General features: G+C 40.7%; 1 protein-coding gene and 2 non-coding genes across 4 annotated transcripts; 2 read left to right on the top strand and 1 right to left on the bottom strand.

Moving 5' to 3' along the window:
- Nucleotides 1-240: 240 nt before the first annotated feature.
- Nucleotides 241-8,987, bottom strand: znf346 (zinc finger protein 346). Of its 2 annotated transcripts, none has more exons than XM_072374785.1 (7): nt 8,905-8,987; nt 6,715-6,818; nt 5,686-5,775; nt 4,549-4,699; nt 4,167-4,388; nt 3,954-4,053; nt 241-3,246 (listed from the first exon to the last, which is right to left on the bottom strand). In XM_072374785.1, the coding sequence occupies exons 1-7, from the start codon at nt 8,960-8,962 to the stop codon at nt 2,982-2,984; spliced, it is 990 nt and encodes a 329-aa protein (XP_072230886.1). In that variant the 5' UTR covers nt 8,963-8,987; the 3' UTR covers nt 241-2,981. The 2 variants fall into 2 exon arrangements, with proteins under 2 accessions (XP_072230886.1, XP_072230887.1); XM_072374786.1 differs by having other exon boundaries at nt 4,167-4,385.
- A 251-nt stretch (nt 8,988-9,238) lies between these two features.
- trnav-aac (transfer RNA valine (anticodon AAC)) lies at nt 9,239-9,311 on the top strand. Its single transcript has one exon. It is a non-coding gene; the product is annotated as a tRNA-Val (tRNA).
- A 648-nt stretch (nt 9,312-9,959) lies between these two features.
- trnav-aac (transfer RNA valine (anticodon AAC)) lies at nt 9,960-10,032 on the top strand. The gene has a single exon. It is a non-coding gene; the product is annotated as a tRNA-Val (tRNA).
- Nucleotides 10,033-11,830: the final 1,798 nt, after the last annotated feature.

Here is an 11,830-nt window from a genome sequence, read left to right as displayed (position 1 = left end):
TTCCAATCACAGGTTTGACGCCCTGGAAAAGTAGCCTTTGCCTTATGCTTATGTCAGAGTAAAACCCTACACATTAAAAAAAACAAGGGGCTTTGTGCAGCCTGCGTTCTTTTCAGCCTCCACTCACCTGTAATCTCAGACGTCACCCGTCATCTTCAAAACATGCTCCACATTCTGCCCCCACGTCCGTACCCATCAAATGTTCTTTTTTTTGTGAAAGAATAAAAACCAAACACCCCCTTTAAAACATTTCTCTACTTTATGCACATCTTTGCAGCATTTTTTTCCTGATACATAACTCATATCCAAAGTAAATCTTTGCTCACAAAACACCGAACACACAAACGATGAGGGTGAAAACCACAAGGCCACGTGTCTTTCACATATGATGTTCTGTACAGTATTCGCGAGCCCTCTGTAAAAATGACTTTAAAAAATGTTCCTTTAGACAGAAAGTTGATGACATTCAGCACTAACATATTGAACCAATTGTCTTATGAGAAGAAACTGACAAAAATGTTGTTTTTTTTTTTTATATTGACATCACTTTGTAGTTTGACATCACTGCTCTGGTAAATATAGTTATCTTTGCAACTGACAATTGCAGAGCTCTGAAAGTATTTCCTGTGGAAAGTAATGAACCTTTCACCATGTCATAGCAAAAAAACACTGCATTTCCATTGGCCACCAGCTGTTATTCAGCAGCTGTCACCTCCAACAATTCTGTCTCTTTGTCTTCCGCCCAGAGAAACAAACATTGCTTTAAAAAAAGAAAGAAAAAGGCATCAAACCACTTAATGAGCTCGTTGTTCATACATTCTGATACATTAAGGTTTTACAGAATCTAATTCAAGCTCAATGTACTCATTTTTAGTGTGGCTTATAGAAATGTTAGGGATAAAACGGTTTACATGAGGACTTCTGTTTCAGTAAAAACTGAAGCTAAGAAAGAAAAGAAAAAAAAGAAAAAAGAAATCTAGCCAACTGAGCTTTTGGTGCTCGATAATGTCCACAACAACAACAAAAAAAAAAGTAGATAAACATAAAAAAGAACAGAACTGTTGAAGCAGATTATCAGAAGATTCAGCATTCAGATTGAACAAACTGGACGCTGACAGAAAAGCTCACTTTGACTCAGTTACTGCATCAGATTCAGAGAGAAACCTGCAGGAAGCAGAAGGGAGTTGGGACGAGTTTCAAAGAATGCTTTCACTGGAAATGCCAACCAACTACAAGACCGGTGAAGAGAGCAGAGAGCTACAAGGCAGATCTTCTTTGTCACCGTTTATATGTGGTTCTGGTCCAAACTGGTTAGTTGTTAGTCAAGGCTAAACGATAAAATGCCTTTTTTCTTTTTTTTGCTGAACTGACTGACTCCATTATTACTTCCTCATTCGCTTGAAGATCTATGTGCATGCAGTCATGTAGAAGCAGTCGCCCCCTCTTCGTCATAGACACGGCCGTTCTCCAGCAGCGGTGCTCTGGTTAGCCGGAGAAGCATGTTCAGAACGGAGCTGAGACGGCCGATGGCTGGAAGTTTCTGCACAACTGCTCCTTTTCTCTTCTTTGTCTGAAAAGTCTTTCTGAGGGGCTAGAAATCTAATCGGCAATCCTGAAGAGGAACTGGATATTCTACACTGAATGAGGGCACACATAACAGAGGGGTAAGTTGGGAGCCATGTTCTACTGAAGTGAAGCTGGTCTTTCCTTCTTCTGATCATCTTTTTATGCGATTGCTTCTTTTTGGTGAAGCTGCTGAAGTTCGACAGCTTCCTCAATCTTAACGACTTAATGAAATTTCCCTGCCCAGTTATTTCATGTTGATGTACACCAAGGCTGGATCTCAAATATGAGACAATAATTATCTGATCTGATAGTCACCTTGTGTTGCGATACACCTCTGCCAGCGCTCAGACCATGTTTGGAATGCTCCCCAGAAGCTCGATTTAGATTTATTTTTTTAGGAAGAGCAAGATGTTGCAGGGAGCCACATCTAGTGAGCAGGGCGGCTGGCGAGTACAGATCCCGTCTGTGTGTTTTCACGGTCATACTGCTGACATGATACGCTGGTTCTGATTCCCCCACTGAGTACATGCGTTTGGTCTCTGGCTCACAGCCGTACACCAAACCCCCGAGGCCAGCACTGATCCTCGGCAGGACCGCCGGGTCAGTTTGGGCTTGAAGCTGTTGTCTGATCTTCGCATGTTTGAGGTCAGCGGTGAAACTGAAAACGCACAATTACACGCGGTGACAGAGGAACATCCAGGGAGTGCTCAAAGTTTGGCCCGAGTGCTGGTAAATGATTCAGACTTGCACATGGTGACAACTTTAAAGGTGGAGCTGCTAAATTTAGATGAGGTACAGTTTTAGCAGGCCTGGGACTTTTAAAAGGAATCGTTTATTTTACTCAACATCTATTTGTTTGGACCTGGTGGTTGTTTTTAAGACAATAAGTCACATTTTGGCTTGTTTGTTAAATGAAAAGCTGGTTATATAGAAACACCAGGTCCACAAAGAAAGATATTGGAAAGCCATGTTAATTTAGCCCAAATAATGATTAATATCCCATTAAACTCAGCCCTAATGCACATCAATATGGAAACTGTTTCTTCTGTCACGGCAAGTGCTGCCAACAGGAGCTAAGCCAAACAAACATTCCTTTGAAAGTAAATCTTTTACACACTTCAGAACATATTAACTTCAGAATTTTACATATCAAAAGACTCTTCTTTTAAACAGAGGAAAAATTAAATAAAACACACTGTCAGTTAAAGCTGGAAACAAAAAAGAAAAACGTACCACGTTGAAGCAGTTCCAGGGTTCAAACAGAGGTTTACGTGACTGTTCTGCAGAGAAACCTACTGAGAGAAGAGTCAGACAGGAGCTGAGGGTTCATGAGGGTTCAGGGTGTGTTAATGTGTTAAAGGGGCTGGTTGTCGAGTGTCAATCCAAGTCCTGACTGAAGCCTGCACTGTCCAGCCTCAGGTATACTGGTACTGCTCTGAGAACTCCGTGTTCTCTGGGGCGTATTGGTAATTTCCCTCGTACTGCTCTTCTCCAGGGCCGTATTGGTCATCCCCAGGTGCATACTGGTCATCTGCCGGTGTGTATTGGTCATCTGCAGGTGTGAATTTGTCATCCGCAGGTGTGTACTGGTTATCTGCAGCAGGGAACTGGTTGTTGCTCCCTTGCGATTGTTCTGTTGGGTTCTGGTTCTCTGTGGTCTTCAGGCCTGATTTCTTCACTCTAAAAGAACAGGTTGAAAAGGTATTTCTGGGATATTTCTAATGATAAAGTATGCTGGAAATACAATGTCAGACTAAATCACAAAATAACACTGGAAATTCAGTCTGGTTATTGTTGTTGTCTCATCTTCTTAAAAAAAAATCCCCCATGTTTTCTGTCTTATCTGCAGGATTAAAACGAAGTATGATCACATTAAACGTCACCCAAAGCTAAACATATCTTTGGGTATTTGGGTATCGTTTTCAGCTTCCCACGCAAATACACAATTATAGTCACTGAGCATATTTACCAGAGACGTCCTGCTGTGGTCTTCGTTGTGGTGTTTTGTCGTGCTGCTCACTTTGATACTTAGGATCCGATTTAGCCTCGAATACACACAGCTGGATCTCAGGTGTTGTCATGGATAAAAAAAGCGTGTTTCTCAAAGTGTTTACTTGTTTATGCGTCGTTTTAGCTTTCAACCAGGCAGCTGAAGGAGTAAGCAATCGAAAGCCCCTCCCTGCCCCCTCAGCAAACCTCCGGGAATTCGAACAATCAGAAGACACTTGAGCCAGGTTCTCTGTTCTCAGGAAAAAGGCTTCCCCCAAAAGAAATCTCTCCCTCATTCTGAACTAATCACAAACTTTTTGGTGTTTTGAAGTGTGCAAAAACTAAATGACCAGCAATGATCGTGTCATCTCCACTTTAAGAGAGGTGTGTGTACTCACTGGTTCTTATGCCTGGCACCGCTGATGTGAGACTGGTATTGTTCCACAGAGTTTAGCTCAATATTGCAGATGGTGCATGGGTAACCATTTACTGTGGAAGCTGCAGAGACAGAAAAGGTCAAAGTTTGAGGTGAACTTAGTTCTTGAGCGATGAAATATTTATATTTCCAGTTTGTCAGCCAAAGTCAGAGGTGTGGAACTGCCTGTTCTGACCTGGTGCCGTGGAGGGGCCATACGTCTCCATCAGCTTAAGCCTGGTCATCTGTTTTCTATGCTTCTTGCCCACGTAGTGCTGCTGGGCCATGAGCGGGTTGTTGAAACAGGCCTTGCACACAGAACAGAAACGGTCTGGGTTGTTGTTGTTGTCCGTCCCTGTGACACCACTTGTATTGTCTGCTGGTTTTTCCTTCGGCTGTACCGTCTGCGAGGCTTCTGCTGAAATTGGAGATAGAAAACAATAAGATCGATATTACTGCAAAAACCTGTCAGAAAGAACAGAAATCATACGTGTAAGAAATAAGAAAAAAAGGGAACACTTGAACGGCAAAAAAGAAGACAAAACCAAACTTCTATGACTTAAAAAGAAAGTACATACCTGGCGTCTGAGATTCAACCATTTTCATTCTCAGCCTCTTGGCATGCAGTTTGCCCTGATAGTGAGACTCGGCTATTACTGGAGAAGAGAAGGTCATGTTACATAAATGACATGCCTTCATCCGGTCCGTGTCTCCATTGTTACAATCCTCCTGATAAAGACACACAGGAACATGAATCATTTACTGCTATACGAGGCGTCACTTGTCTTATTAGCAAAGGGTCAGCTGGATTCTATCTCAAAGTTATCATCAAAGTCAGTAAGACAAAATCTACAGAATGAGAGAAAACACCAGTGTTTGGACATCATTAGCTAAAATGGACACTTGCTTGCTCTTCTGCTTTGTGTCGATAACTTACAGTGGCAGAATTTGTTCACGTGTTTTGAGTAAAACTCTGTCTTGTATATGTCACACACTGTCTACACCAGTCAACAGCTGAAGAGCCAGAGCAAGAATCTCAATTAGAGCAACGCGGTGACTGATCTATCTATTTGCTGTGTAGTTCACCGTCTATCTCCCTTACCGACAGCGAATCACTGCCCAGCAGCTCTCTACTGAACAGTCAGTCAAAGCTTTAATTGAGCTCAGAATGAAGTCGGAAATCTGATACCATGCATACATATTCAACCGTTACTCAGGCAATGCATTACGCTATCTTGTGGAACAGTCAGTACAGTTATTAGTTTATCTTCTCTTCTGGTAGATTAACCAAAAAGTGTGTCGCACACCCCGACTGCCCAAATTAAACTTTAGCTCTTAGACCGAGTTAATCTTGGACATAGGAAAGATGTACATTCATACAGCCGTCTGCTGCATTCACTGCTCCAAAGTAACGTTATTCTTCCTGGCTGATTATCTCATACTGCAATGAGTGATTTTATACAAGCTCAGTCAGAATTAACTGAGCGTGAGGCAAACAGTGAAGATTCCTCAGTTTGTGTCCCACTGAAAAAGATGGAAAGTGACGTGGAACTGCAATTATTAGAAATACTAATATCAAAAAGATTTCTTTTTGAGGATTATTTAAAAAATAATCAGTTGTTGGCAGGGGAACAGTGACAAAAGCATGACAGCTTTAAATCAACTTGTCCAAACGTGTCTGGTTGGCTTTCAGCAGCACGTCCCAGTTAACTCACACTGTCAGACAACTTCGGCTTCTTGGCGGTCAGCTCTTTGTCGTTTTGCTGAGAGAGATAACGTCGCACCTTGTTGGCATGTTTCTTGCTCTGAAAGGATAAACACGAATTCGTTTAAAACAGAGAAAACAGTAACTGCAGTGAACACAGGACGCATTTTGATGAATTAGGCAAGTAAACGGTGACTTATGTATTCTTCTTTAAACGTGAGAAAAGATCTTGACAGAAACACACTTCTCATACAATTTGGATTTGATTATTCATATGTTTGACTTGATCATTTCCAGAACATCTAAGTGATATCCTAATGGTATATGTAATCTACTAATTAGTTAGCACAACAGAAATTCCAAAACTTAAATCATCATTTATACAGAGATTTACTGCTTGTCTCCGTTTAAATATAACTACAAATCTATTTATTTAGAATAAAACACCTGAGGCACCACTTTGGGCTCCTCTGACTTGCATCATTTTCATCCTGGCACCTGAAGTCAACTCTGATATCTGCTCTAAAATAAAGGAAACCTTACTCTAAGTGAATAGAAAAAAATGCTGTTCATTTCATTAAGATTTCCGTACACACTGAAATGCCAAAACAGGAGAAAAACTAGCTAATCTCCTCTTCGCCATCCACCCTTTAACTGGTAGGATACAAAAATGTGCATCAGAGCTCACATTTAATCAGCAGTCCACCCAGAAGTCTGCAGAGTCTAATCTGGTTAAACGTCTGCTCTGTCCTCATGTGCTATTTTCAATTTGTGATTTCATAGAGCTGAAATTACAGCCGAGCTGTTTCATTTCCTTTTTTTTTTCTTGGTTGTGCCGACAATTTAGCAATAAAACAATCATTCTTTCATCACTCATAAATACTACCTAGAACCTAACCCCAACCAGTTAAAGGTGGACACGCTCCGAGTGAATGAAACTGCTAAGTGATTTATGTAATCATACCTTTAAGCAGATAATTATGCACACAAGTTAAGTCCCCTGACAGCAGAAGAGCAGCAGGAAACCGAGCGCACTGACCTGATAATGAGTCAACTTCTGAGATTCCGAAATGAGGACAGCACTGCAGACTTTGCATTGGGAGTCAGAAAACAGGTCGCTGTGCTCCTTTATCATCTTATTTACTGCAGGGTGGGAGTGAGAGAATACCAAAAGATTTCAAATCAGGCAACATCTTATGGGGAAAATAGAATTATATTACAATAATCCACACCAACAGTTCAGCTAAAAGACACAGGACAGCTCAGTCATGTGTCAATTTATAGGCCATGAAGTCTCCTTTCATTTACGGAGCACGACAGAACAGCTTTCTACTTCATCTGCAGCCTCAAAAAAACCCGGAGCCACCCATACGCTTGTGCAGACATCAACGATTAGCACTCACCTAGACAGCAGCACATTTTAAGCCCACCTCTGAGTCACAACTCTTGGCTCAACCTGAGAGACTTTATTCACTTTGATGCATCAACTCGAACGCATGACTCAAATGACAGGTTGTGTTTTACAAAAAGTCAGGGAATTCAGTGATAGTATTCTGGGGTGGGGGGGTTATGATGATGTCTTTGACTTACTGTGGCAGTATGTAAGAGCAAAATTTCATTTTGGCCTTATATGGCGTGTCACATTTGCAAGTTTCTGTTTAAGTGATGGTTCTCTGTCATTCAGATTTATGTCTGTCATACAAATTTATTACATTTATATAAATTACTAGTTTAGAGCCTTTGCTGCTGTGGCATTTGGCACTTTGTGTATAAGAGACAACAGTTTTGACACAATGTGAGAACTTGTACAATCAAAAGGAAGACTCTTCCAGTGGCTCATATCAGAGGATCCTTCAAAGTTTTTCTTTGGACATTGGCTGCTTTGTCACACATTTTCAGTCCAGTTCTTGCACCGGACCATTTTCAGAAGAATGTGCTTTTTCACCTATGAACCATCCAAGTGTATAAAAGGCACCCACCCTAAGGGATGAGCCAGTGCTGTTTCCACAAAATACAGACAACTTTGCAGAGAACCAACTTTAAATTGTGTCTTCAGAAACTTTGCCATTTGCAGCCTGTCACAAAGACATAATTTGTTTCCATTTCCTTAGTTGCATCAATGAAATCTCCAAAGATAACTTTGCAGCAACAAGGCGATTCCTAAAGGACTATCAGCTGAAACCTTTTCTCAGCAAGGTGTGCAGTGTGTCTTTAAAAAAACTTGAGGAAACTGGACAAAACTCTAACAAATGAAAAAGAGGCAGTGTCCCATGTTATAGAACACGCAAAACTAAGCCTGCAGTCTGTACCAGTTGTGTTTTTCCAAATCTAGGTTCATTTTAAGAGTTTAAGAAGGCGATGGAGTGAAGAAAATTCCTTTTGAAAACTCTATTCAGACTGCATCACTTTTGATAACAAAGTGCGGTATTATATGTTGAGGTTAACCAGTGGCACTACAACTACATTCCAAAAGATTGTTTTTAAATATCACCATGTAATTTGCACTAAGGAACTGACAACATTCGTTAATCTGATCCAACTTCTCAGGTGAGACATTACCTGTCAGTTTTAGTCACCATGACGATGTCAACAGTGCAGAATTGGACTAGTTGGACAGTAATGCAGAACTGGATACAGTATATGGTGGTAACGTAGGGGATGCGCACATAAACTATTGAGCAGTGTTCCACACGCAAATAAAGCTGTGAGTACTGGTGGAACAACTTTCAAAAAACTGAAAAGTAGCACATTCGGGTTCAAATTTTTAAGAGACTAACTACAAAGCTCGGCTGCGACGGTTTCCATTCAGAAGATCGAGTGTACTGTAACATATCCTTTTCGGGAGAGGAACATACACGCTTACGCATGCCAGACCCCGCACCACCCGGCTGCAACCTAAAACAAGCGTGTCAGCCTGAAGCGAGCTTAAGATACACCCCTCAGATTCCACTAATGCACAAGCAGGAGACTTCATTACAAATCGGTAGGAGGAAACATCAGATGCAGGCATGCACTCGTCGACCTTGGAGCTGAAACGGCTACAGCTAGTTTAGCTTAGCATATTCTAGCACACCGATGCGCTCACTCTAAGCCGCTGGCAAATGTTAGCTTGAACAGGGCTAACAACAACACTGGCTTTCACAGCTACAGTCGTGTAAACTGTCAATTGATGCACTAAATCTGTTCTGTTTTAACATTCGTATGCATTTAGTAAAGAAACGGGTTATACCCTCCGCCAACCCCGACGGTAGGTAAGGAAAATCGTCGGTCTGCATCGCCTCCGCCATGATTTCTACACACAGCTAGCGGCGAACCACAACGCATGCGCGATCCTTGCTTGGACAGTGTGGAGGCAAAAGCAAAGCGTGCAAAAACTTCAAGGAGCACTTATGAATGAGTGAAACATAACTTTAGAAATACAATTGGCAAATATGTTGTAAAGTTCTTACATGTCCATTGACAGAGACTACGATATGTACAGGGTGTGAACATGTTATCAATGTAATTTGAGTCATTTGAGAAGATGGCTGATTTCTATACTAACGGCTGTACAGACGTCATCAGTTTCCGTAGTGTAGTGGTTATCACGTTCGCCTAACACGCGAAAGGTCCCCGGTTCGAGACCGGGCGGAAACATGTTTTTACACCGTATAGAGATCTTGTACAATCTAATAATATATCTCATACCCGTGACCGAGTAGAACAAGCCGCAGAGAGTTTTCCTGCATACTCTGCCGTGGACGTAAACCCCCAGTTCCATGAATGAACAGCGGACGTAACCGCCCGCCCGGTTTCTTAAGGTGTGGGGGATTGAGGGTACGTCAACCGGTTGGGACATATAAGGCAGTGTCGCTGATCGTTTAGTTTGGGAGCCGCTGATCTACATAATAAAAGTTATTTGTAGTGGCAGTCACATCAACAATGATCAGGTTATTTTGGCACAAAGTATCAAATGGCAACAAATATGTTTAGTTGTGAACACGGTCCCTTTACAAATAATAGTAATAAGGAGTCTGTTACATCAATGCTTTTAATCCATCTTGAGATTTTAGGTCAAAGTACAGCTAGAGAAAATAAAGCACCTGCAAAATAGAATATGTATCTTAATATCTGTTCACGTAATAATTGTGTGAGCATGGTTTTATGAATATCAATTTTTTATAAAACAACGATAATATAGATACAGTCATAATGGGTATAATAATGATGTGCATTTTTGTGAAGTCCTGATCTGTCTTATGTGTGAATCCATCTTTGACATGACGGTAGTGGTGATTTTGCAAGGTTTCCGTAGTGTAGTGGTTATCACGTTCGCCTAACACGCGAAAGGTCCCCGGTTCGAGACCGGGCGGAAACATGCTTTTAATCCATCTTGAGATTTTAGGTCAAAGTACAACTGCGCAAGAGAAAACAAGTGAATGCTATAAAGTTCAGAAAGCTATAAGCAATTTCACTATATAGTGAAAACGTTTAAACTATTCTCTGATGTTGACTGATGCCAGAAATTGAATTCATGAGTGGCTTCTTATTGGACCACTGCAGATCTTGATGATGAGCTGATAATTTGAATCAGGTGTGCATTGGGCCTATATGACCACTTATATGACAACATCGAGAAACTTTTGATTTTGCTATATCGTGAAATTGCCGATACCTTTAATTAATTTACCTGAGCACAAGCGTTTGACTCAATCCTGTTTTTCCTACATCAGTACCAACTAAAACTATGTTGCACATGCACAAATTATTTTTACAACTTCAAAACTTTGTTACGCATGCCCAAAATGTTTTTACATAGACATAAAATATTTTTACAACTTCAAAATCTTTCTGACCCTTATTTAATCCCATATTGTTAGCCCTGTGATTGACTGGGGACCTGTCTGGGGTGTGCAATGTCTCTGTGCCTCCCTATGGCAGCTGGGGTGGGCTCAAGCAACACTGACTTGGATTAAGTGGGTATAGAAAATGGATTGATAGAAACAAGGATAGATGGATGGAAACAAGAGCTAGTTTAGGTTTAGAACATGTAATTAACTGAATGAATTCTGGATAATACATCTTCAACTATCATTTTTATTTTCACTGAAAATTATGTTTATGTTTATACATTTAGCAGACACTTACTTACAAATGAGAATACAACATTACAGCTAACATCAAAGCTAACAATAAGCTACGTAGAAGGAAATCACAAGTCAGACTCTGTCAGAGGTGACAGTGTAGAGATAGCGTGCAGGCATAGAGGGAAGTACAGAAAGAGAAAGTGCAGTAGAGGGGGCAGGGAAGTACAGGGTAAGTGCTAGAATAGGAGATGCTCTCTGAAGAGTTGGGTCTTCAAGAGTTTTTTGAAGATAGACAGGGATGTCCCTGTTCTTATAGCACTTGGTGGGTCATTCCACCATCATGGAACGACACATGAATTGATAAGAAAATATATTTGGTTGTAAGGACAACAAATGATAGTATTTACCTTCTTAAAATCAATCTCCAGTGAACTGTTTGATCATCTCCTTTAGGGAAAAGGCTGCAGGACATAAAATATTAACCAAAATTCACTCATTCTTTACCAATAATGTTTTTTTTTTACTTTATCAGCAATAATTACATTGGTTAATATAGATAGTCCTTAATTAGGTTTCTTCTTCACTTTTGTGAACTATTTTATAACCAACTGAAACCTATAATTACTTATTGATGGAATAATTTGCTGACTAATTGCTCTATTAAACAGTTCTTAAAATTTTAGAAATCCCTTCCACACTGCTCTAAGCAGTCTCAATGCTACATCTGACTACAGTTGAATACATTCTCTTAAATTATTCTACCTTTATCCACTTGAATACATAAAAGCTATTTTTTCTAATGGAAAACAAACTTACACTGATCACACTCCCCACCTTCTCCCACTTAACGCAGACTTCAGCTCCTGTTTAACTTGGATCGGTCTTTATTATCCAATCACAGTCTTCCCTGTGATTCCTGTTCACTTTAACTTAACTGAATTAGATTTGTCCAAACTTTCCACGACAAAGTGACCAATGATGGCCAGCGCTCAGACACTCGCCCCAGAAACGCTGCCACTGTACTTTGCGCACGCGCTCTCAGACGTCTATTCCAAAATTTAATTCCATCAAGGATCTCCAGACCTCCGT

This window comes from Leuresthes tenuis, unplaced genomic scaffold (genome assembly GCF_036924035.1).
Source record: "Leuresthes tenuis unplaced genomic scaffold, fLeuTen1.0.hap1 SCAF_21, whole genome shotgun sequence".
NCBI lineage: Eukaryota > Metazoa > Chordata > Actinopteri > Atheriniformes > Atherinopsidae > Leuresthes > Leuresthes tenuis.
This window is presented reverse-complemented; position numbering and strand designations above follow the sequence as displayed.

Excerpts from the sequence above, each read along its gene's own strand:
- znf346 (XM_072374785.1), bottom strand. The coding sequence starts at position 8,962 with ATGGCGGAGGCGATGCAGACCGACGATTTTCCTTACCTACCGTCGGGG. Across the intron at positions 6,819-8,904 it reads ACCGTCGGGGTTGGCGGAGG|TAAATAAGATGATAAAGGAG; the intron begins GTATAACCCGTT and ends CCCACCCTGCAG. Across the intron at positions 5,776-6,714 it reads AGAAGTTGACTCATTATCAG|AGCAAGAAACATGCCAACAA; the intron begins GTCAGTGCGCTC and ends TTATCCTTTCAG.